The 26558-nt window shown below is 38.3% G+C and overlaps 1 protein-coding gene across 2 annotated transcripts in view; it reads right to left on the reverse strand.

The window, feature by feature from the left end:
• Positions 1–30: 30 nt before the first annotated feature.
• Positions 31–26558, reverse strand: part of LOC137951937 (serine/threonine-protein kinase TOR-like) — a 103177-nt gene continuing 76649 nt past the window's right edge. Inside the window, exons 36-57 of one of the 2 annotated variants that reach the window (XM_068798934.1) lie at positions 23777–23845; positions 11452–11562; positions 11162–11302; positions 10929–11057; positions 9791–9956; positions 9400–9614; positions 6531–6737; positions 4989–5102; positions 4709–4903; positions 4548–4628; positions 3734–3808; positions 3552–3618; positions 3310–3470; positions 2861–3034; positions 2614–2742; positions 2401–2484; positions 2239–2300; positions 2021–2093; positions 1800–1934; positions 965–1138; positions 598–869; positions 31–192 (exon numbers count right to left, since the gene is read on the reverse strand). In XM_068798934.1, the coding sequence (XP_068655035.1) occupies positions 174–192; positions 598–869; positions 965–1138; positions 1800–1934; positions 2021–2093; positions 2239–2300; positions 2401–2484; positions 2614–2742; positions 2861–3034; positions 3310–3470; positions 3552–3618; positions 3734–3808; positions 4548–4628; positions 4709–4903; positions 4989–5102; positions 6531–6737; positions 9400–9614; positions 9791–9956; positions 10929–11057; positions 11162–11302; positions 11452–11562; positions 23777–23845 (2853 nt within the window). In that variant the 3' untranslated portion in view covers positions 31–173. Of the gene's footprint in view, positions 193–597; positions 870–964; positions 1139–1799; positions 1935–2020; positions 2094–2238; positions 2301–2400; positions 2485–2613; positions 2743–2860; positions 3035–3309; positions 3471–3551; positions 3619–3733; positions 3809–4547; positions 4629–4708; positions 4904–4988; positions 5103–6530; positions 6738–9399; positions 9615–9790; positions 9957–10928; positions 11058–11161; positions 11303–11451; positions 11563–23776; positions 23846–26558 lie in introns of those variants that run through there. The other variant, XM_068798935.1, reaches the window with a different exon arrangement.

The following is a 26558-nucleotide window of genomic DNA, read 5'->3' on the forward strand; positions in this document are numbered from 1 at the left end:
TCAAGATATTACAATAATATGATGGAGAGATTTCTTGGGGAGACGAAACCTTTTTTATTAATTTGATACTTGTGTACATAAATACAAGAACCAACCACGATAGAGTGAATACAACACCACCAGAAACCCTATACATGTGTATAATGTACAAATAAATAAAGGTTCAATTCTTCTCACCAGAAAGGGCACCACCTGAAACAATTCAAAAGATTACTCAAATAAGAGGTCAGAATTTGGGCAGAAAGATCTCGGATCAACTCGGCATATTGAGCATATATATGACTTGCAAGTTAGTAAACCGTCCATCTACCCCCCCACCTTGTGTTTTTAAAAATGGTTTAGGCAGTGTTTAAAACAGAACATGGGAAAAAAAAACATATAAAAAAAGATTTTTGAAAAAAAAAAAAAAAAGACAGACCATCTTCCAACCAGTATCAATGCAGGCTTTTCAAGTTGCTACTGACTTTCCCAGGCAGGGAATGTGGAACCCTAACATTAATTTCGTTTTACATGATGTAGCTTTAACCATGCCAAACACTAAGTAAAATAATAACATGACAAAGGGAAATGATAGCAAGAAAGCAATCATATACATACCCATCGTAATTTTGGCACAAGTTTTCAGGTGATGTTGCCTGCATAATCAACTTCTGGACTTGAAGTTTAACAGATAAACCATGATCAACTTCTCGTGTCTCACTCGACATTAATGTACCCTGGTCCACAGCTTGTTGGATGGAGATTGTTGGAGCAGACATAGAAGACCCCGGAGAGAAGTCCCTCCCAGTTAATTTATTACTCATGCGAGCCATAACAACAACAGCACGATCATTTAGAACTTCATTAGCATCACCAAGCTGATTTACAGCCTATAAAATTAAAGATAAATATTCATAATTTTGCTTTTTATCAATCATCCGTTAGAACCAAAAAATATTAAAAAATCTTAGTTCAGATAATTCACCTGAAGTAGTTCCCTTTCCCGGGCACCACGTAATGGATGAGGAAGATCTCTAGCAGGTGCAGATTCTTCACTATTTACAACCGGTTGGGCATGAGCATTTCCATAATTAGTCATTTGTGGAACTTCGTTGAAATTGAATAACCGCCAGTTTATTAGGGGATCATGTACAAAAGCCTACAAGCACATATAATATTCCGACAGTTAGCTCCTCCATGTAAGGAAAACTAGAGGTAGGGTTGCCTGCCTATAAGTGTAGATGAGGAGTGCATTTTCAGAAACATCTGCCTGTAGCAAGACTAACTGGCAAAAGGAAACTTCTGCAATGACCAGAACCTTAATTCTGTCATCCGTGTCCTTGGTGATAGGTGTGCATTTCCCAATGTAATAAATGAACTGGACTGGCCGCCAACCTAGGAAGGTGGTTGGATCTGGTTCAAACAGTTAAAACTAGTGGTTGAACTGGATAACGTCATAGATATGATTAAAACATTTTAAGAAGTAAGAAAAGAAAAGTTCAGGTGAAGGGGCACGCAAGTTCCCTGCTGAACTGCAAAACTTCCACAAGCAGTGGGGAGGGCTTTGGCTCCACCACATGCAGAAAGAAAGAGGGAGGAGGCTGTACTCATGTATATCTAATGAAAGGAGGATGGGAGCTCAAGCTTTACAGAGAAGCCATCACTTGTGAGCTAGTCTGTATTTACGGAAACTGCCTGCAAGTGATCAACTCAGATTGTACAATATATGTCTAGGGCTTGGTGGTCAGACCAGGCCTATACTAGGTAGTCTGGGATCACATATTAACAGATAGCACAAAAACAAATACAAACTTCCATACCTCCATCATAGCCATGACACTATCCTTATTTGTTCGAAGGACCTGCATCACATTTTCACAAGTTGATCTGAAGTTGCCTTCAATGCCACTAACTTCCATTGCCTTCACAAGCATCCTAGTCAAGCGAAAAGGAACCTGTAATTGATTCCCATGTAATCAGCTGAGGTAACTGAAGAAAAAGTAACAACCATTGGAAAAACATTTTGAAGTCAAGTTCAGACCTTCTCAGGGAACTTTTCCCTGTTCATTGATGCTTCAAAACAGTCTCCAAAATCAATGTGCAAGATCTTTCCACTGGGGGCACACAGAAGAACAATAATAATAATACATCAATGACATCAGCTGCTGATTTCCTTAACAATAAACTGAAGACAAGAACAACCTGCAACAATTCCCAGAAATTTAAAAAAGAAAAAGAAAAAAAAAAAGTGAGAGAGACCTGTAGCGGTGCAACATAAGATTACTAGGATGTCGATCACCTAAACCAAGAAGATAACCCACCTGGAACACGTGTTTCATTTCATGTCAGAGAGATTGAAAGAAGTGGTTCGAAGTAGACAAAAAGAAGTGGGAACCTGAAATCCACAAAACATAAGCATACCATACTCATTACAGCCAAGCTTCTTGTATAATTTGTACGACGATCTAGCCAAACCTCAGAGGTTCGACTTTTCAGCCACAGGATCTATCAACAGCAATAATTATCCAGCGAAAAGCATCAAGGAGATAAATATCTAGTGTATCGATGAAAAAATACTTCTAGGTGCTCGCTTGATAGCCTGTACTCAGTAATAGATGTTAGAACAGTATTTACCCTGGCCAAGTCGTTTCCTTCAGTATTTTGAAGAGCATGCTCAAACACCTCGACTTTAGCTATGAGAGGTAGGTGGTCATAGTCTGGAGCAAAGGCTAGCATAAGCCTGTGCTCTTGATTCAAAAAAATCTGCCATGGTGAAATGGCCAGTAAGTTTCATTTTTCATCTTGTATGTTTCTAAATCAGAAATATCAATAACTTCAGAATGACAGGTTTAGAATATATCAAGCTATTGAATGACCAAACCTTTCTAGCTTCCCGGTATTCTCGTATCAAATAATGCAGTGTGTCACAATTAGGAACCCACCCTATCAATCCGCTGTTTGGTGATAAGGGTATGACAGCATAACGATGAATAGCAAGATCCTTTTCAGATGTTTTCCTCGAGTTCTCCAGCAAAGTATTTACCAATCCAAAGAGCTAAAATAATATAAATCAAAGAAATTTCAGCTTATTAAAAGCATATGAGAAATTTCAGCTTATTAAAAATTGAAGCCTCATCTTTATTTCTTAGCTATGCCTGATAAAAAAAATTCACTGTTTCAAAAAAAAAACACACAAAATAGAATAATAAAAACATTGAAGCACACTTTCGACTCTACTCAATGGTTCAAAGAATACCTTTGCACACTGAAACTGCACAAACCTAAGCCGACAAACAGAAGTTTTGAAGGGAAAAGAAAGTACTACTAGACCTGCATGACACGCTCATCCTGCCGCAAGTCTTCGTGGCCCTTTAACAAGAAGGCATAATCGTCTCCATCACTTCCATGAATTGTCAACTTACGAGGCCTTTGTTTAGATGTTATTACCACAAGTTGTGGAGCAAATGAAGCTATCGTCACAACTGGCAATCCTGCTTAATGAATGATATAACATATATATGACAGACCTTCAAAAAGGAAAATAAATAAATAAATTGTGCAGGTCACATTACCAGCACGGTATGTTCCAGGCACAGCAAGCTCCAAATTTCGACAATTAAGTAACTCTGGGGAAACAGACTGCAGTTTACAGATAGTAAGAAATCTAACCATCGACAAATCTCTTTTATACATATTTTTTGGAAATGGATAATTGATACATTTCATACACAAATAATGCAAATATGATTATTACCTGCAAATCAAGGGTGGTGAGACTTGGGAGTTGCTTATCTATGCGTCTGAATACATGATAATAAAGATCCCAAGCCTGAAATAGAAAACGTATCAACCATTTTGTATGACTAAAAATAACAAGATAACCTTAACTATTTATCCAATAAAAATGTTTATTTTCTGTTCATATAATTTGTGTTGGTCAGTTTCACACAAATAATTTCAAAGCTAAACAGTGGGCACAATGATATAAGCAAAAGATCTTAGATAAAAGGCTTAATTGTTTCAGATGTTTTCCTATTTCTTTCACCCATAGATTCACAGAAGGATAAGGTGATTAGATCTTTGGCGAACAGAATCCCCAACATTAATACATGATCATGAAACACCAAATTTTGCAGATCATCAGCTAGGTGAATAGCTTCTGCATCAAATCCTGATAGTAAATGATTAATCTCATCATAATATGCCCAATACACCACCAAGTAGGGGTTGAAAATCCCGAGAGCCAGACATGACAACATATTAGTCTTCTTCAACTATGAGGGGACCTGAAAAAGTACTCTAGGAAAGAACCTAAGTCTCCTATTGCTGAGTTTTAACTGGAAAGGCAGTTCTAGGAGGTTATCAATAAGGGGTAGAAAATGCTTCCTCAACTTTTTTTTCAAATTAATACTAAAAAAATTTGAAAGCTCACCAAACTAAAACTGTGTTTTCCTTCTTCAATGTTTTGTTAATCTCTTGTTGGGTTTATTCCAAACCAACTCTAGCTTCTAGATCACATTGTAAAGACTCCAGTCAACAACTACATTCATGGAAGGGGTATTGAGTACCTGTGTAAGTTCAGCATCTTTACCAGTTTTACGGTACTTCAAGCAGCATTCATGAGCTTCCGACAACTCACGACCATATGCCTAAACCCAGAAACACATTATTTAGAAAGTTGAATCAGTGAAAAGTTTAAATTTTATTTGGCCTAGTTATCATAAGGTACCTGTATAAAAGCAGTTTCCTTTATTGTTTTTTCTCCTTCCTCCTCAAGTTTTGCATGTAATGGCTCCAAAACAGCAAGCATGCCTTCAATATTATGCTCACCAAAGTACAATCGACTAGCTTCTTCTAGAGCTTCATGCCACATTTCATGCCAGAGAATGGCTACCCGGATCAACTCCTTGGACACAAGTTGTGCCTGCAAATAAACAATTGACATGCTCAACTTGAATGATACGACTAAACTTGAAAGTTTCACAAGAAAATAGAAAGACAATAAATACCTGGTCCACAAGCACACCGCTGTGCTGGCAAACTTTATCAACAACCTCCTGTGCTGCAGCCCTGCGCAATGAGCTTATGGATTTGCATGCAACTAGTAGAGGGTACATAAGGGCCTACAAGAGACGGAACACTTTCATAAGCATGATGTATATATAAATAACAGAATAGGGAGAAAATACTAATAATAAGAAGTATGTTGACAAGGTAAACAGCACCGACTGCCCAGGCTTCTGGGATATGATTATGAAATCACTCGTAAGAAACAAACAGAAAATTCTGCAGCCAACGCCCTGTTACAACGATATAACTCTACCCACTTATCTTTGGTTTCTCACTGGTTCCAACACGCTTACAGGACACTAAGCAGGCCTATAGCCATTACGCAGACATTCAAAGTGTCCCAAGGAATCTACATCAGAGCCCCAATTTGGTTCCAAGTTACCAGTTACACTATTCCTTCTCTCCTATAAAGAACGAATAGTACTTTCAAAGGATAGACAGATTATTAATGTAGTAACTGAATAACATCACTCCCCTAGTGATGGACAAAAGGGATACCTATGCACATATAAAAAATTGAAATCAATGTTCTTTTGAAAGAGCTTCAAAATGGTGTCAAGAAAATTGTGGTCGACTGTGATGTATGCTAGTGCACCAAATATTAAACAACATCTCCAGTCAAGCTACTTCAGCCACTTGTTATTCCTGGTCAGGTTTGGGAAAGGATTACCAAAATCTAATGGCAAGAGAGTTGCCTTCTAATCTGGGAGAGTAGAGGGTATTAGCATCTCTGGGTTCATCTTCTGCTTCGCCAAAGACTGCCATTTTCACTGCTGAATCTCCATAGCCACTTAGGGAGAAAGACCTTATTGAGAGATAGGAGTCTTCTTATAGCCAAACCACCACCTTTTTGGGGAAGCACACCACCCAATTCACAAGGTGATATTCAAACTTGTCAGTTGCCCCTTTCCACAAGTTTAGATTTCTTTTACAGAAAGTCACACCAATTCTTCGATATTTGTACTTTCCAATTACAGAAATCTAACTTTCACTATTAAACAGCTTCAGGAACCAAGTCTTTTAAGGTTTCCCAAAATAATTATGAGAAAGTCATTCCACAGATAGTGCAACTTGATTTAGAAGAAACTGCAATGCTGCCAAGAACTTCGATCATGCAGCAAGGTCACATGAAAGAGATCTGCCCGCCATATATCCAGATGTGCACCCAATATCCCCAGACATTTTAAGGAGAAAGGGACACTTCTGAGGTTGTCTTAATAATGAAGGGGCATCTAATCTATAATTTGTCAGAGGTATCAAAATCAACATTGACAATTAGCCAAAACAGAAGAAAATGGCAAAGTACAGCAAAAAAAGAAAACTGAAAAACCTTAAAGAATAATTTGATATGAAACAAAATAAATTACAAGAAGAAAAAAAAAACATGTCACATGCACCTTCAAGTAACCCCATCAATCTAAAAAACCATTACAATGGGTTGAGGCAAACTAAAGAAGGAAAAAGCATCCTTCAAAGCCCACCTGTGGATGCCCTCTTCCAATACGCACCAAAAGTGACTGTATCAATTCCCTCACAGCATGGATATTGGAGTGTATCCTAGCAATAATTTGAGGCAATACAACCAGCCAAGTGTCAATAATGACATGTGAAAAGCCTTTTTGCAATGCCATTTGAACCTCAGAGGTAGCTCCATGATTGAACCACAATGTAAGAAGACGGAGAATATCCTGCAAAACCAACACTTATTACTTTAACCATCAATAACAAAATCAGTCATTATAAATGACCATTCATAGAGGCCCCAGAGATTTTGCATGATTCCAATATCACATTCAAGTTTTATTGGCAACTACTACCCACAACAAATTGCAACATAAGTTGATGGACAAGGCTTTTCAACTCTAAGAAATCCCAGGTTTTCAAGTTCCAAGGGAAGAACTTAAATTTTCAGGTGACGTTTTGTAACTAGCTGTAGTTAGAACAAGAGAAAAATACACTAGGAAACTATTCTCAGCAAACAGAAAGAGAAAAAATGGTGCTCCAGCATCCAAAAAACCTTGTTCAAAGTGCAATTAGGTAAAAAGTGACTTGAGGTTATGAGATGTGACGCTGCCAAGGCTATGTGGTAAACTATTGAATCTATTTTTTCCCAAGAAATTATTTTCTCAAGGGGTAATATGAATTGTATGGGAAGTTTTAAAGCATGAATAAGGGTGATAAAAATGTTACAGAATATTTTATAGAGATGCATGGACCTCTACAATAGATTGCAGTGTTTCATCCATTTACTACTGATTCTACTGAGCTAGAAAGAAAGGCCAGATTCTGGTTAGCATTTATTGTAGGTGCTGCACACCATATTATTTCAGATGAATGTACTCAAATCTTTTCAGGGTGATGCTATTATAATTTCTTGACATAATTAACTGTATGTCATCTTCCATTTTGGGACAAATTCTTAAACCTACTTGTGACGTGTTTTTGGCTCCGTGTGTTTTGTTCACCCAGTTGATAAGCTTTCCTCATGAAATTACATGTATATTCCTTACCCACAAAATCAGAGAATAGAAATGCCAAGATCCAAAAACACAAAAAGACTTCCATATCAACAAAAGTGACATTCTTTGCTGGTACACTGTATTTTTCTGATTCCCCTGTCTTCATCAGTTGATGATGTGACACTTGAGTCTCCTTTGCCTCTTCATGTGATGGACTGCCTAGTTGCACCTCCCATGTCATCAGCAGTCAAGCTGTTCTAAGTATATCGGCACAGGAAAATTAGTGCCACACCAACAACTAGCAATGATTTGATTCGTACAAGAGCCTACCACTACTGACTTGCACGCGGCTTGTGACTCCTGCCTTTACTGATCTTGACCTTCCAATTGTCCATTCCAAAAGTACACAACGTCCTATTTCTAAATATTTTTCCTTTCATGGCTTGTCTCCTTGTCTCGTTTTCTATTCCTCACAAAATGCAGGACGACTTGTGCTCTCCTGTGTCGAAGAAGGCCATGGATAGTGAAATGGAAGCGTTAATAACCAGACAAACTTGGACTTTGGTACATCAGATGCTGCTGTTGTAGGTTATCATTGGGTTTATACAATTAAATATAATTCTCGTGGTACAATAGAACACTATAACATACAGTTGGTGGCAGAAGGATATACCTAGGCCTATAGGATTTTAGTATTCAATACATTATCTCCAATGGCCAGATTGAGAATTGTTCAGATTTTGATTTTTGTTGAGAACCAAGGATGATTACTTTACAAGTTAGATATTAAAAATGCTTTTTGTATGGAAAAATGCAGGCAGAAGTTCAAAATGCTGAGGTGGTGGGAAATTGATTCTATTAAACTTGGGGTTACTAGGAATAAAAAGTGGTTGGGAGGCAGCCGATGTAGGCACCTTTCAGCCATCCGGTGCACCATATTGCCCCTCATTCCTATTTCCAAGGAGGGAATCAAATTCTATGCCGGCAATAGGGACCCCATCAAGCTCTGGACATCCTGGTGGATCAAGGAGCCCACCTATGCACCGACTACCAGCTCTGTTTCAAATTGGCTGCAAACCAAAATGTAATGATCCATGATCCCAAAATTGCTGACTCCTCCTAGGCCAGCTAGAATATGGGCTTTCAAAGAAATCTGAAAAATGAGGAATCGGATGAGGGGGAGTGGGAGCTCTTTACTCTTCCAAGATAAGATTTTTCATGTGGGATGCCATCTGGGGGCCAAATTTTGACGTTTGATAATCTCCGAAAGAGGGGCTCTTCTATTCTTCAATCCCATTGCCCCGAAGAAAGTATTAGGCACTTATTACTCCATTGCAACCTTGCTTGACCATTTGGACCCCCTTCTTCAATAGGTTGGAAATCATGACCTATCTTCAGGGCTGCCTATTGAATCATGTCTATTAGATTTCTGGCTGCAGTCCAGGATTGGGAAAATGATCCTCTTGGCTTGCCTTAGGTATATTCCTCAGGGCATCACCACTTTAGTGGCAAATTCAAGAGCAGTGACTGAGTGATTGATGGCGTTGCCAACACCATCTTGGCTTGGACAACAACTCAAAAACATTTCCAGGCTCTGGATGCGCGCCCCCCTCTCAATGGGGTCATCAAGATAAATTTTGATGGCAGTGTTCTAGGTTGCTTAGTGTCAGCCAAGATTGGAGGTGTTCTAAGAACTCATGATGGGGTGACAATTGCTTCCGGGCCGATTGGGACCTGGGACTCCATCACTGCAGAGCTCCATAGCTTGAGGCTCTCGCATTTTCAAGGATCCATTTGGATTGAAGACGACTCTAGCATCCTATTGATCAAGCACATCAACTACATACTTAACTAATTTAAAGATAATAGCAGCAAGAAATCAAAATCTCACCTGTAAACTATCATCTACACCTTTTGCAGTCGCTGCACATGCTATTGAATGAAAATATCCAGTGACTGCAGCAACAACATACTGCCCAGCAATAGCAGGGAACCCTTGCAGGGTATAGTGAGACAACACTGCAGTATTAAACAGAGCCCACGTATGCCATGCTTTCCCCCAGTCACTTGCATATTGGGTGGCATTGCGAAACGCCATTAGTATCTCTGTCAAAAATATAGTGCAGTTATTATCAAACATGCATAAAATGAGAACTCAAAATAGCATCCAGTATGTATACATGCAGGCAACCAGATAGACATATGCACCATAATGTCAGGGATGCAACAATCATTACAGTTAACATGCAAATAAATCTCACTGACAAAGTAGCAGCTTATACCATGTATAGATGCATCATCCAGTCCAGGAGTAAGAGTCCATTGCCATGCTCCAAGTTTTAGATACACACGAGCAAGCAGTGGTACGCTAGAACCCGAAACATTAGCTACCGTGCTACATGTTCCAGGAGCAATATTTGTTGAACTTGCAAGATCAATAGCCAAATCCTGGGGAAATAAGCAATCAAGAAACTATTAAATAGATTACCTAGGAAAAATATTGTATTCAACCATATCCGCTTGTCGAAATGAATAATTGATGAGAATTGGGCCTTTTTCTCACTAGTCACATTAGGGGACGGGCAGTTTCTAGTGTGAGGTCTTGGCCTTGGGCTCAAGTCTCACCAGGATTAAATAGGGGTTGTTGCATGTGTATTCAATGTTCAAAGAAACAGGAAAAAATTTATTTTCAAAAGTCCAGATATCTGGCAACCACTGATTTCTTGCTGGGTTGGGTGCAGAATTCTGGACATCCAATCTGGAAATCGACTTGTCTGATCCATTTGCTCTAGAAAAAATAAAAATATAGCAGAAAGAATGAAATTCTTTTACACAGGTAATTTCAATGGATATCTGATGCTCTATATCATTGACTTGCAAACAATAACCTATGCAGTACTGCAATTAGGTAAAAAGTGACTTGTGGAAATGCAGGTTGATATTGTTTTGCAAACAGAAATTACGTATTTAATTTATCCGTTTGCCTTTTGCTGAGAGGTATTCCTCATGCCCTGTTGCCTCATACTTATTCATATTAATGACGTCAACATTCCAAAAAAAACCTGTTTGCCTTCCAAAATAGAAGGATTAGGAGAAAACTAAACATTGCAAGAATCAGCAAACAGTAGAACAAAATGGAAGAGGATGCTAAATGCAATCGTCCAGCACAAATAGCATAAAAATCATCATGATGACAATCATTTTAGCTTTTCTTTCAGGTTTCAGATCTCCCTCAAAGATTTCAGTTATTTAATTTTTGTAGAAGTAAACATTTAGATTTAAATATTATAATTAATTTTTACTCTTTTCTTTAGATGACATTTAAAGAAATCTTTTACACATAACGGCAGCCATAATAGGTTATTAATTCCGATTTGGTGATTATACAGCTGAAATCACAAAGAAGATGATATACTAGACCTGTAACCTTCCAAATGCTTCTTTTCTCTTGTGGTCCTCCCCTAGAGACCACTGGTATTCCAGGTACGCAAGCATCACTTCAGGTGGTCCATAATACGATGAATTTTCAGCAGATAATTCAGGGTCAAACTGACAAGAAACAAGGAAAATTAGACCTTTCACATATGCCAAAAGTGGTACAACCAAAAACCACCATGAGACATTCTATATTTCATAGGAAATATAAAACTAACCTGTAAGAGTTTTACTAAGGTAGATCGTGCTTGACTAATACGGCCACTTTTCCGGCAAAGTGAAGCAAATTTGAGCCAAGTTCCAATATCTTCCGTCGGCGGCAAGACAAGCGCTCGAACTGCCAAAAGAACCTGCCAAACCTACATTTCACATTGAAGTAAGAAGATTCAGAAGAAATAAGGACCATGCGTGGAAGAATATAAACAGGGAACCATACATGGGACAAAAACATTCATACTCAATTTCGAAAAAATCTTCAATAGGAATAAAAAATAAACAACATATCCACCTCAACATTTCTTTTAGCTCCTTTGATACGTTCAGTCCACATGTTTCGAATAAGCGATCTTCGTCCTTCAGCGACAGGGTTCCCCAATGGAAGAGTACAGTAATCAATAACCTGGAAAAAAATAATTCAGAATACCACACCAATTCTCAAAAATAACTAAATGCAGTTGATAAACATTACATGTTTTTTGGTTTTTAATTCTCCCCACACAAACATGTTGTAAAAGGTAGAACATATCCACTACTCGATTCCTTTAGGCAAGCATTGGGTCACAAAACTTCTGTCCATTTTCCATCTGCATGAATTAAAATTGTTTTCCATCTCGCTTGAGCCAAATGCACCATGGAACATATGCAAGACAGGCCGAAAGTATTAACTTACCCAGCCGAAGAAGGCTTGCACCCTGGACAATATGGCTTTACATGCCGTTGGCCTCATCTCGAGTTGGCTTCATACAAGAAAGGAATTTGCCGCTCTATCGGGTGTTTCCCTTCGGGAAAATTGGAGCTTGATTGCCCATATGACTGGCCCTTGCAGGACTCCGATTATAGCCATATGGAATCCTCTCCCTTGCGACTGCATTAAACTCAATTTTGATGGTAGTGCTATTGGCTATCCTGGGCCGGTTGGAGTAGGCGGTGTTTTCAGAGATCACAACGGAGACCCTATTCATTCTTATGTTGGACCAGTGGGCATTACTGATTCTAATACTATTGAAGTTAGTGCTCTTCTATTCGGCCTCCAAATTTTCAAGGAACGTCTCCATGGCAAGTTAATCATTGAAGGTGACTCGAAGACTGACATTGTATCATCTATCATTTGTAATTGGAATTTCATTCCCAGATCAGCCAATTCTTTGGCTGATAAATTGGCAAAATTCGAAACTTTCCAACAATCTCTCATTGTTTGGGAAGGCTTCCCTCCTTTGTAATTTGCTCTTTTGAGCTTTTGTCTTAATAAAAATCAGCATCATTTAAAAAAAAAAAATGTTTTCCATCTCTTTCTCAGATCATCACTCGCCTAGTTTAATTGTACATAGACCACCTTCACATCACAAAAGATGAAATGGGATTCCCTTCTAGGTTCTACCTATATTACTAATTCTCCATCAAAAAAAAAAATACTAATTCTCCAAATATTATTTAGGAAAGGCCCATTTCTTGTATCCTCTTTTAAACTTGCAGTAATTTTTTTTTTTTTTTTTTGAAAGGTCAGAGCTGCACTTACAGAATTCAAGTTTATCAAAATACTGAAATAAGTTAAGAAGCCCTTGTAAATTGTATTATTGTGGAAGTTGAAATTTTGCTTTCGGCACCAAATTATGTTATGGGAATCAGGGATATGATAGATCAGAAATGAATGAAAAGGATCCATATTTCTAACACAAATATTATCGGGATGATGCTTTGATGATGAAATAATAATGTTGCTGGAAGTGATCCACATTGTTGTATGACATTCAGATTCCTCCAAATAATGTTCTTGTCTAGGTCGCAGCGTACTTCTGCCATATTTTTTCCCTTTCAGCTTTATTAAATTTCTCATTACTTTATTTTTTTTTTTTTGAAATGATGCTGATTTTTATTAAGACAAAAGCTCATAAGAGCAAATTACAAAGGAGGGGATCCTTCCCATACAATGAGAGATTGCTGGGAAGTTCCGAATTTTGCCAATTTATCAGCCAAAGAGTTGGCTGATCTAGGAATGAGATTCTAATTACAATGCAAAGAAGATACAATGTCAACAATACTATCAGTGATGTGCCAGTGGCGCCAAGGGGGAGGCTGTCTTTGGAACACCAACCAATAACCGTCTTCGAGTCGCCTTCAATGATTAACTTGCCATGGAGACGATCCCTGAAGATTAGGAGGCCGAACAACAGAGCACTAACTTCAGCAGTATTAGAATCTGCAATGCCCATCGGACTAGCATAAGAAAGAATGGGGTTTCCATTGCTCCTGCTGGACCAGGACATCCAATAGCACTACCATTAAAATTCAGCTTTATACAATCGCAAGGGGGAGGATCTCAGATAGCCATTGTAGGAGCTCTGCTAGGGCCAGACATGTGAGCGATCAAATTCCAATTTTCCCAAAAGGAAACCCCTAATAGAGTGGCAAAATCCTTCTTTGTATGAAGCCAACTCGAGATGAGGCCCACGGCATGAGAAGCCGTGTTTTCTGGGGTACTAGCTTTGGAATTGAATCTTCGATTGTTCTGCTCGAGCCAAATGCACCATGGAACATGCGCAAGACAGGCCAAAAGAATTAACTTGCCTAGCCAAGGAAGGAGAATCCCTCGAACCATCTCAAAGGTGCCAAAGAGGTCCTGATGTAGCCCCAGTTGGAGCCTAATTTTTTGAAATATCTTCATCCAAACTTGCCACGAAAATCCACAGTGTAAGAGGACATGCTGGACAGTCTCTTCACACTCACCGCAAAGGGGACAAGAAAGATCGGGGGCAATGAAGCCTCTTCTATGAAGGTTATTTGAAGTAAGAATCTGCTCTCTAATGGTTGACCACACGAAGAACTTGATTTTTCTTGGCGCTGAGAGTTTCCAAGCCAGATTTGCCTTGTGCTCATGAGGACTATAATCTGACTTTCTGATATGAGAGTAAGCTGAAGTGATAGTGAATCGGCCATTATTACTGGGCTTCCAAATCAACTTATCAACTAAGTGCTCCGGAATAATAGTACTGCTGAGTTTAGTAAGGAGAGAACAAAAAGCCAACGATTCCTCATCATTTAATCCCTGACGAAACGGAAGAGTCCACGAGTGATAACTCCATGAATCAGCCACAGAGCAAGAGAGGTTGTTTGCCACCCTATACAGCCCCGGAAAGTTCTCTGAAAATTTCTCATTACTCAAAAATAAATAAATAAATAACTCTGGATGAGTTATATTTTACTAGTAGGTGGCTGCCTATTTTACCTGATTACCCAGTCTATCATTTGATTCCTCCGGTAATAACAGGATATAGAACAAAATTTTAAGTATACAAATATTTGGATAAGATTACCCACATAGCATTGATTACACTCAAAATTTTGATGAAAGGTAGTGAGACTACATATCAGAGTGCTCAAATTGTGACTAAAAAAAAAACCAAGGCATACAACCTCACGAACTTACATTGATTTCTGAACACTTTTGGGTGCTACATGGTGCAGGACAGCCACTCACTTTCTTTTCCTTTTGACCAATACAAGAAGGATTTACGAATTCAATAATGCCCCTTATTTGGGCAGAACACATAATGGTATGGGTATCACGTGTACAGCAAAAGGGAGGGTAAACAATACCCTTCATATGTACTTTTTGGTGGTATTTTTGCAGCCCTAACCCAGACAAGAAGAAAGAATCACTCCATCTGTATTGATCTCTGCATAGACAAAGACTACATCCAATGAGGCCATGCTTATGAGGGCCTTTGGCTTTGGGTAGCATGGGGGCTTAATGTGAGTTCCTAGGTTCAACTCTGATTAGATTAAGTGGTTTAGGCATCCGGTCACGAAGGAGATGAACAATGCCCTTATGCTCAAATGGATCTGGAACTTCAACATCAAGCATAATAGCCTATGGGGAGATATGGAGCCCCCGCCCCCTCTTCGAGGACTTCCCAAGGCTCTCTAGGGTGGCGAGGGACCTCTCTTGCTCAGTGGCTGATTCTTGGAGAGATCGCTCATGGAGTCTCACATTTCGCCGGAGATTAAATGATGAGGAAACTTCGGCTTTTTGCTTTCTCCACTCCAAACTCAGCAGCATTACTATTCGTGAACATGCAGTTGATAAACTGACATGGAAGCCCAGCATTAATGGCCGATTCACAGTTGCATCCGCCTACTCTTACATTAGAAAGCAAGATTACAACATGCATGAGCACAAGGCAAACCTGACATGGAAGCTCTCAATGCCTAGTAAAATCAAATTCTTCGTGTGGAAGACCATCAGGAAACAGATCCTCACCTCTGACAACCTCCATAAAAGAGGTTGTACTTGTCCCCTTTTTGGTGTGTGCAACGAGACAGTCCAGCATGTTCTCTTACATTGTGATTTTTCATGGCAAGTCTGGATGAAGATATTTTAGAAGATTGGACTCCAAATGGGGTTACATCAAGACCTTTTCGGCACCTATGAGATGGTTATGGGGATCTGCCCTCCTAGTTTGGGTAAGATAATTCTTTTGGCATGCCTTGTGCATGTCCCATGGGGCCTATTGCTCGAGTTAAATAACCGGAGATTCAACTCCAAGGCTAGCACCCCGGATAATACAACTTCTCAAGCAGTGGGCCTTATCTGGAGTTGGTTACATACTAGGAAGGAGTTTGCCTCTCCATCGGGTATTTCCCTTTGGAAAAATTGGGGTTTGATCACGCATATAGAGGGCCCCTGCAGAAATTCGGTTATGGCCACCTGGGATCCTCCCCCTTACGACTGCATCAAACTCAATTTTGATGGCCGTGCTTTAGGCTATCCTGGGCCGGTTGGAGCTGGTGGTATTTTCAAAGACAGCAGTGGAGACCCTATTCTATCCTATGCTGGGCCGGTGGGTATTGCTGATACAAATAGCTGAAGTGAGTTCTCTTCTATTCGGTCTCCAAATCTTTAAAGAGCAGCTTCATGGCAAGCTGCTTATCGAAAGAGACTCAAAGACTGTCATCAGTTGGTGTTCAAAAGATAACTCCCCCCCTTGGTGCCACTGACCAATCACTGATTGTATTGCTGACATTGTGTCATCCATTCATTGTAATTGGAACCTCGTTCCTAGATTAGTCAATTCTTTGGCTGATAAATTGGCAAAATTCGGAACCTCCCAGTATTCTCTCATTATTTGGGAAAGCTTCCCTCTTGTAATCTGCTCGTTTGAGCTCTCTTAATAAAATTCAGCATCATTTCAAAATAAAAAATAAAAAAATAACTCTAATCAAATTAAGGGGTTTCAACATTGGAAAGTAAAAAAAAACAAATAAAAAAGATGACTAGGTTAATGATAACAAGAACAAGCCAACAACTACATGCAAATGGCTTCTTAAGAAATTTTCATTAGATGTATTTCTTTTCAGCAAACATCTACCATCATAATAAAACTTGGTTCCCATTTAGAAAAACATTGTTGCAGATGGCTAACAAGCTTTTAAAGTCCGTAAAATAAGACAGAAAAAAAATTATGTAGCAAGAAAATGGAGAAGGAGAAGAGAAATAGGAGAAGAGGCTTCAAGAGAGAACAACCTCGTTAGGGTTTTTGCACAACCCTAATTTCATTATAAAATCACTTAAGTGACTTAAAAGGAAAACGTCTATACTACCCCTATCACACTTATATCAATTGCAGCCAGAAAATAGTAAGGAAAGCAGGCAAAAAATTACTTTTTTTTTTTTTTTTTTATGAAATATGATTTTATTAAGAGACCAAAAAAGAGGAGCTAACTACTAACAACAAGAGATTGCAAGGAGGCTTCTTGATTGGGCTAAAACATCACATGTCTAATTGCTATCTTCCTAACCAAAACTTTAAGACACAATACACTATAGTAAAATTATCTAAATACCCTGAAGTTTAATACTCCCCCTCAAGTCGAGGAATATATATCCACCAATCCCATCTTGGAATAAAAATCCACGAAGGAACACTTTCCAATGCTCTTAGTGAACAAATCTCCAATTTGGTCAATGGTCCTTACATATTTAGTAGTTATTTTACCACTTACAACTGCGTCACTTATGAACTAGCAATCCACTTCTACATGTTTGGTTCCCTCATAGAATACTAGATAGCTAGAGATGAATATTGTTGCTTGATGATCACATTTAAGTTCCATTGGACCACTCTCCCCCCCCCCCCCCCCCCCAAACCAAATTTCTGCAACAAAGATTTTATCCACATAAACTCTCATACAATGTGTGTCATAGATCTATACTCAGGCTCAATACTAGATCGGGCAACTACATATTGTTTTTTACTCTTCCAACAGACAAGATTGCCTCCTACAAACATATAAGTTCCTCTAGTAGATTTTCTATCTAACTTTGACCCCGCAAAATTAGCATCTGAATCATTTACCATATTTAAATGTCCATGTAGTTCATAACGCAACCCTCTTTTAGGAGCTCCTTTTAAGTATCTCAAAATTCTCTGTGCTGCCTCAAGATGCACTTTCCTAGGAGTGTCCATAAACTGACTCACAACCCAACTGCAAATAATATGTTTGATCTAGTAACAGAAGCATAAATTAATTGGCCAACCAGTCTTTGATACATAGTTTTATCTCTAAGTGGTGGACTATTGTCACCATGTGAACAAGAGTTCATTTCCATAGGTGTGTCGGTAGATTTTGCACCCAATAATCAATGTTCACTCAGCATGTCAATTACATAATTCCTCCGAGATAAAATCATACCCTTCCTGCTTTTGGCCACCTGTACACCTATAAAGTATTTTAATGTACCAAGGTCTTTTTGTTCGAAAATATTGTTTGAGATGTTCTTCACATTCTCGATACCTTCACTATCATCCACACTAAGCATGATATCATTGGCATAAACCACTATCACAATAATCCCAGGTTGCCTATGCAAAATAAATAAGTAATGCACACAATAACTTCAGACGAACCCAAATAACATCACCGCTTTACTGAATTTTTCAAATCATGCTTGTGAGGTCTGTGTCAAACTATATTAAGCTTTTTGGAGCTTGCATACTTTGCTTGTCTCCTCTTGAGCAACGTATCCTAGAGATTGCTCCATATATATCTCCTCCAGCAAGTCTCCATACAAAAAGGACTTTTTTACGTCAAATTGGTATAAAGCCCAGCCCTTATTTAGTACGAGTGATACCAAGATCTAAATAGTACTAAGCCAAACTTCAAGGGAAAACGTTTTAAAAACGTCCACACCATATGTCTAAGTGTATTCCATACCACTAACTAGGCCTTATACCGTTCCACCATGCCATCAACATTATACTTCACTGTATAAACCCATCTACAATCAACAACTATAGCTCCTGGGGGTAAATCAACCAAGACCCATGTCCTCTGAGCAACCAAGGTGTTCATTTCCTCATTCAAGGCTTTTTCCACTCTGAAGAAGTTAAGGTATCATGCACTTTAATAGGAATAAAATAATTGACAAAGATTAGGCAAATGATCTATACGTAGAAGACAAAGAATCAAAGGACACATAACAAGAAATTGGATGTTAGGTACATGATCATTTACCTTTTCATAGATCAATAGGAAGATCAAGATCATTTACAATTGGGATTGCAGGTATGGAGGTTGATGGTGGGGGCATTGGAGGAATAGGCACTATTGATGTCTCTCCTTGGCCTTTAACCAGTGATGGCTGCATACATGCATATCTCCTCTGGTATACCTGTAATGGCTTCAGGTGTACTAGAGTAGTGCTGGGACAAGAACAGGTATCAATGACTTAAGAGATGCCTCCCTTTGATAAGGAAGGACTCCGGAAGACAAAAAATACAGTGTATTTTCAAAAGAACAGATAAGTTACATCTATTCCAAAAGAACCCCCTACTATACAAATGGAAGCAGTCAGCCATCATTAACCAAAGTGTCTCCATCATAGTCTGATTCACTTGACGATCCATCCTTGTTGCAGTGTTTGATTTAGATTTGCTATTATACTTACAAATGGAGTCAAGTCATGTACTTGGTATTGAATTTGTTTCTTGTGATAATTTATTTCCTTCGTAAGCCAAGTTTCTGTGAATATTTCTTTATCTACTATTCCAAAGACATACCAGGAATCAAATGGGTACGCGCTATATGAAAGGAGATGCAAGCTTTGCAATCTACAAATACTTGGGAATTATGAGATCTACCACATTGAGCAACTCCTGTAGGCTGCTGATGTGTTTTTATTACATAATTTGATGGGTCCAATGAAAGATATAAGGAGAGATCATTTCAAAGTGGTAACACAAATGTATGGTAGAGACTACTTTGATCCATTCTATCCAGTTGCCAGATTCAGTTAAAAAAACATCATAAAATCAATTTCGGGAAATGAGGGGAGGATTCTGTATCAGCAAGACATAAAAATGTTACTCTGTATGGTGATCTACATAAAAAGGTGTACAAGGAACAACCCTTCAGATTTGTTGCTCAAGGAGAGGGGCATAAGGTGTCTACATTGAAGAAAACAGACTGTAGCAAAGTCAAAGAGCAAGGTTTGAGAAATTCAGTAGGATTCTGATGAGGTTTGGTTTTAAAAGAAGTCACTCAAACCACTCGATGTTCGTGTGCAACAGAGAAACTGCACTGGGATCTTGGTTGTGTAAGTAGATGACATAGTCATTTCTAGGAGAGAGAAGGCTAGAATTGAGGATACTAAAGTCTATCATAAATAGAATTTTCAAACAATACTTGGGCAAGTTAAGGGATTTTCTTGGTATAGAGGTGGGAGAAAGTAAAGTGGGAGTGGCACTTTCTAATAGGAAGTATATCATTGATTTTTAGAAACAAGGATTAATAGGTGCAGAATTAGTAGACACCACAATGGTTTCTAGCCTTCAGTTGCATGTTGTGGATAGTCTGTTGATTTTCAGGATTCCATGAATTTAGCTCATGGAGAAAAAAGGAAAGAAACTCATTGGGAAAAAACAGGAGGAAGAAGGGTTATGGAATTGATTCTTCCTTACCCTCCCCCTGAAGCTCTATTTATAGATTTATGAAACTACAATATTACAATTATACCCCTGAACTTAAGGTTTAGGGTTCAGGGTTTTAACCCTGGAACTTTAAGATAATTACATCAATGTCATCTCTATAAGATGCCCCTTTATTTACCATCCTGCCATCAATATATGTGAGCCTATGGGCCTTCTCCTTGATCTATGGACCTTGAGCCCATCTTCAATCTCTCTTGGATTCAGGGTCTTCCTTGGTCTTATGGGCATGGGCCCATCTTCTAATACACTTCAATATGTGAGTCTTCCTTGGCTGTCTTCCAACATAGTCGAAAAGTGAAGGACAAGAAAGAGTACAGAAGGCAAGTAGGAAAACTATATTATGCCACTGTAAGTCATCAAGACGTTTATTATGTTGAGTTCATTATGATGCAATTGTAAAATCTTCAAGTATCTAAAAGGTGCCCCGTGAAAGGGTTTGAAGTATACACCTTGTAAGCACTTAGATGTAGTCAGTTATTCAGATGCTGATTGTTGGCACCTCCAAGCTTGAAAGAAGATCTACTAGTGGCTACTTCAAGTTAAAATGGAAGAGTAAACGACAAAATTGTGGAGATTAGATCAAGTGCAGAGACAAATAGAGCTATGATGAACAATGCTAATGAATTATGGATATTAAGGAAGAATTTGAGTTTCCTATTGAGAAGCCTATGGATGTTTTGTGACAATAAAGAAACACTTTTCATTGGTAGTAATCCTATTATCCATAAAAGAACGAATAATATAGAAGTAGATTGTCACTTCATATGAGAAGCAATGATGACTGGAATATCTACTTCCAAAAAAAGAAATTTAATGTGTTGTGTAACAAGCTGGACTGACTTAATATATGCCCCAGTTCAAGGAGGAGTGTCAACAGGTGTAAGATTCTAAGGAAAATATTGTTATTATAATGTTCTTTTATTAAGTGAAGATATTCTGTGGAAAAAGATTGTAATATTATTACCTGAATTCAAAAAAGCAATCAAATGCTACACCAGAACGGGTAGTCTGACAAAATTTTGGTCAGATTGGTGAGTGGGGCTGAGCTGCATCAATGACAGTCATAGTTTAATCTTTTCCTTGGCTAGAAATAAGGATGCGACCATTTCAGACCAAAGGACAAATTCTGGAGAATGGAACTTAAATCTCCAGAGAGCGTTGTCAGATGCTGAAGCACTAGAAGCCTCTAATCTCATCACATGTCTATCCTCGGCAAGCCTAAAAAATGTACTCGATTCACTCATCTGGACTCCATGCAAACAAAGTACTTTTTCTACTGCCTCAGCCAATAACTTCTTGTTTTTCCCCTACCCTCCTCAAACCAATCAACCCACAGCCATAGCATGGTCCTTACTTGTCTCCCCGAGCAAATTTTTTTATTTGGAGTGCATGTTGAAACAAAATCCTCACATCTGATTCCTTAATTCGTCGAGGAACCCCTGTCTAGGACCCCTTGTGCCCCTTTTGCCAAACTTCTCCACCCACATCATGTTACACTACAACTATGCTCACACTGTCTGGACTACCCTTCTCAACAAAATCGGTTTTCAATATTGTGCTTCTCAAAATCACCCATCCACAATCCTCATGGTTACTAGTGCTTACCTCCCAAAGCTCGGAAAAATTACTTATCTCGTGCTGCGTTGGTCATATCATTTGGGCCTTATGGAAGGAAAGAAACAATTGAAAACTCAATCTAAAATCTATTCCTAGTAACAATCTGATTGAAAATATTGTGGGCCAAGTTTCCACGTGGATCCTCATGCGTAAAGAATTTTGAAATATGACTTCAATCTATGAGGAAACTGGCAGTTGATAGCTGGCATGTCATATCCTTCCTACCCCCCGACTATGGAAACTTGGTCCCCTCCTCCGATGAGACACTTCAAATTAAATTTTGACGCAAGCGCATTTGGCTATCCAAGCCCTACTGAGTATGGGGGAGTTATCCATGACGATAATGGAAATCTTCTTTTCACTTTCGCTGAGCCAATTGGACTCTCTGACTCAACCACGGCTGAACTCTCTAGACTGTTTAATGGACTAAAACTATTCAAGCAACGTTTGGTGGGCCCACTCTACATAAAAGTTGATTCAAAAATTGTTATCAACTGGTGTGCGAAGTCAGTTAATCCTCCTTGGCGGCACTGGGATCTGTTTTATGATATTTTTTGTTTAATTTCTCAATTAAACTGTAACTGGAAATACATTCCTAGATCAACTAATTATTTAGCAGACACTCAGGCTAAATTAGGTGTTTCACTCCAATACCTTGTTGTGGAGGAAGACCCTTTTTATCCAGGTATTGTACTCTTCTCTCATCTTCTTAATAGCATTTACACCTTTTACTCCAAAAAAAAGTGGAAATATTCAATGGCAATAGAGTAAAAAATTTTGTTGCTAGCAATCTTATTCTCCACAAAAGGACCAAGCATACAGAAGTAAATTATCACTCAAACAAAAGGCAATGATGAGTAGAACATCTATCCCATACGTGAAAGTGCTCTAATCAAGAAATTCGCCAACGCATTTCCAACAAAAAATTTAATATGTTGTAAAACAAGCTGGGCTTACTCGATTTTTATGCCCCAGATCGAGGAGAGTGTCTAGAAATGTAAGGTTCTAGGAGCAATTTTTGTCATTATAGGGTAATTCGTCAAGTGTCTTAATTTGTATTAGTTGTCTAAGGGTGTCTATGTAATAGTAACTTGACTTTGTGGTTAAGAGGTTAGAAATGGACTGTTCACCCTAACTCTCTCAATTATAGGGAAATTGACGACAGCTACAAGGGTTGGTTGGAAAGTCTTCTCCAAAACTTGATTTTCCTAATTCTATAGGTATCAAGACAGGTATTTGGGTTTTCAGTGAGGAGGATTTTTGTTACATTATTCATTTGGCTAGTGCCCTCGAACAATAAATCTCTTCCATGGTTCTTTTAGTTCAGAGCAATAGTCAACCTCCGCACTGAACCCCCAAAAGAAATTTGTCTACACAAATTTTATATGAGATAGAAGACATCAACTCCCACCCGTTTCACCTTGCTGATTCCTTAGCATGTGTTGGAGCTTCGAAACCATGGCCTGCTGTCGAAAACTACTTCCCCCTTGACCCATCGAAGGTCGTAGTTGGACAGGTGTGTACATTTTGCACTTTCTTCGCCAACACTTTTCCAAGTGTACTGTCTCAGGCTACTTGGTATACATTGTTATCTTTCCATATGTTTGTAAAAAGAGAGAGAGAGGAGTGAAAGAGAGGAGAGAAAGAGAGAGAGATCACCTCTTGAGTGTAAGATATTTACCCCAAAGGTTTTAGTGGAAGTCCCTCTTATCCTTTTTTTTTTGGAAATGCTCCTTTCTGAAAGGATTGAACTTCTTTTTTGGCATCTTTATCAATCTTTTTCCTTTTATTAACAATGAGACTCATTTCACAAAGTTTCATTAATGACAAAATGACATCTCATCCTACAAACATGGTTAGTTTCTATCATCTTAAGCATGTTCTACGGACCATGATTCTTTGCAAGAGGAATACCCAAGGAAGTACTCACTAACTCCAATAATAATAGTAAAAATTTAATCTCAGCTATAATTAACAGGAATTACACAAATAAACAAAAGTAAAACAAACCTCCTCTAACTCTGAAAGCTGCTGAACACGGACCATGTTGCTATATGCGCGTTCATAACTCTCTAGTACCTAAACAAATGTTTCAGTAAGAATGAGGACAAATCAAAGGAAACACAAAAAACATACGACAAATCATAAAATCAAACTGAGAAATTATTTCAGCACCACACAAACAACAGTCATCAATAGATCAAATGAACTGAAGTTAGACAAAGTAGAAGCAGGAAACCACTTGACTTAAGAAACAGTAACACAGAAACAAAGAACCATTTCTGTGTCAAAGGAACAAACTAATCAACTAGAAACTTATGCTGTTAAAAAGTATTAGAACATAGATTTTAGAATGATATTTCCCGCCATTTCTACATAATAGAACAAACTAATCTCCTCGATACTTATGCCATTAAAAAGCATCTGGATATAGATTTCAGGAGGATACTTCACTGTGTCAAAGCTCAAGATAAAACAGATTTTTACCAGAGTAGAGTGTAAACCTAAAAGAATTGAGGAGGCCCATTTAGGAACAAAATAATGACATCATGATGCGAAATTCGATGAAACCAATACATCAATGAGAGGTTAGTTCGATAAGTTCAACAAGCTCTTGTTGTAATTATATTATAGGTTAAAAGGTAGTGATTCAAAACTCATGTTTCTTAAAAATGGAAGAAAAAGTCTCTTCGTTTAGATAGGAAAAGCTTCTTATTTTATGGAAAAACAAAGTGATCTGGAATGAGCATTTCCTGCCTCAACTTATTTTTAATCTTTCCTGCACCAAATATGGTCCACATCTTGCTTGTTCTTACTCTGTGAATATTAAATTGGTCTAAACCATGAGAAGCAAGTTACGAAACTTCTTTCTTCGTCCAGGACTGCTCTATAAAATAATCAATTTCTTTACTCTGGAACTGAAAATGAGAAGGTAAATCTTTGAAAGCAAGACTAATTGGCTGGGAGGATCAGTAGCACAACAGCCTCCATGTCTCCTTTCTGGTTTACTAAGACAAATGACAACAACTTGAAATCATTCTACAGGTCCAAGAACTTTGTTATCGTTTCAATTATTTCTCATCTCACTTCTCAGTAATAACTTAATTTTTATGTATTCCTGAATATGAGAAATATTTTGGTTTATCAAAATTTTATTTCCTAATTCAAACTTCACTTCGAAATTTTTTATCCTATTTTAGCTGTGGAAACTTCAGACTCAATTTTGGCGCAGCTCTTTGCCCTTCTCCAAGGGTTCAATATTTATCAGGATCACCTCAACAAACATTTACTCATTGAGGATGACTCTAAAGTGGTTATTGGCTGGTGTGCTTCCTCTGTTGAGTCTCACTTGTGGCATTGGGACGTTTTTTTATGAGATTTCTGACATAATTTCTGTAATTTTATGTTTCTAGTCTCAAATTCCTAGATCAGCAAATTCCTTTGCTGACAAACTTGCCAAACAAGGGGTCTCACTCCAATCCCTTGTTGTAAAGGGAGGGCCCCTCTAATTTGTATTTCCTTGTTTTACCGAAATAATAGCACATCCATTTCAAGTGATAATCAGCTGTTGCACCTCTTACCTCTGCCCTCCTTGAAGACATTGGCCTGCTTTCAACCAAATTTCGGATAATTATACCCCTCTTAAATTATACTTGGGCCCATGTGCCTCGTTCCGCTAATTATCTAGCTGATTCTCTTGCTAAGAGAGGACACTCCCTCCAATACCTTGTTCTTATGGGAGGGTCCCTCTAGCTAGGTTTGTATTTTCTCTTTTCTTGGAATAAAATCTCATTTTTCTCAAAAAAAAAAAAAAAAAAAAACATAACCATTTAAAAAAAAGTGTATATCTTAATTCATGGTGTACTTGGTGTAGGTCAAAGTTTTAAATTAACTGCAAAAATGCTACAGTTTTGCCTTTCAATTTCATCTGGAACGCAAACTCAAAGATTGGCCTTCCTTCCAACTGTGCAAAGATGCCACAGAAGCAAAGATGATAAATCTTCTTAAAGTCATAAATTTCGTTTCTTTACAATGATAAGAAAATTATATTAAGAAGGAAGGAAAAGCCCAAACAAAACAGAATCGGTTCCAACTCCATGATATGTTTTAGATCCAGCTCTTCCACAGCCAACAGAAATTCATTGTATTCCATCACTTAGATGAAAACAGTCCTGAAATCCAAATACTAATCAAGTTCCAAGGTATAGGAAGAAGTTCTGCTTCATAGAAAATGATTATCAGTCTCTGATATCCTAAGAAATCATATATTTAAAAGTCTCATCCATATACACTTACCAATGGAAGATAACATATTACTTCTTTTTTTTTTTTTTTTTGTAGGGGGGGCACCCTCTATTAGGGATCCCACCACCAATTTGCTTTTCCCGAATGTGATAAGAATCTTCCTACAACTAAAAAGAAAGAAACTAAAATAAAACATGACCAAATAAATTATGCTACAGAAAAGACCACTGGAGTTGCAACAAGTGCACAAGAAAGGCATTCAAGATATCAATCAAAAAGTCTTAAATTACCAAACTCTGATACCAAAGAAACTGAAAGTAAAGCTGATAGAGTGAGGCGAGCGAGCGATTTCAGGCAAAATTTCGCTTAACGTGCGCCGATCGCTAACATGCGCCGTTAATCATCGTAATGTGCGCCTTTAGTGATCGTATCGTGCGCCGTCTATTTCGAAATAGCTAACATGCGCCAAAACCCTCAAATGAGAGAGAGAGCTCTCCCGACGGTTGTTGTCCCTACGGCCGGCGACCGGACCACCGCTACTCAGGCA

The sequence above is a fragment of the Aristolochia californica genome, unplaced genomic scaffold (assembly GCF_029961685.1).
Source record: "Aristolochia californica isolate CCGP_79_NKW_82.1479 unplaced genomic scaffold, dmAriCali1.0.hap1 SCAF_15, whole genome shotgun sequence".
Classification (NCBI taxonomy): Eukaryota; Viridiplantae; Streptophyta; class Magnoliopsida; order Piperales; family Aristolochiaceae; genus Aristolochia; species Aristolochia californica.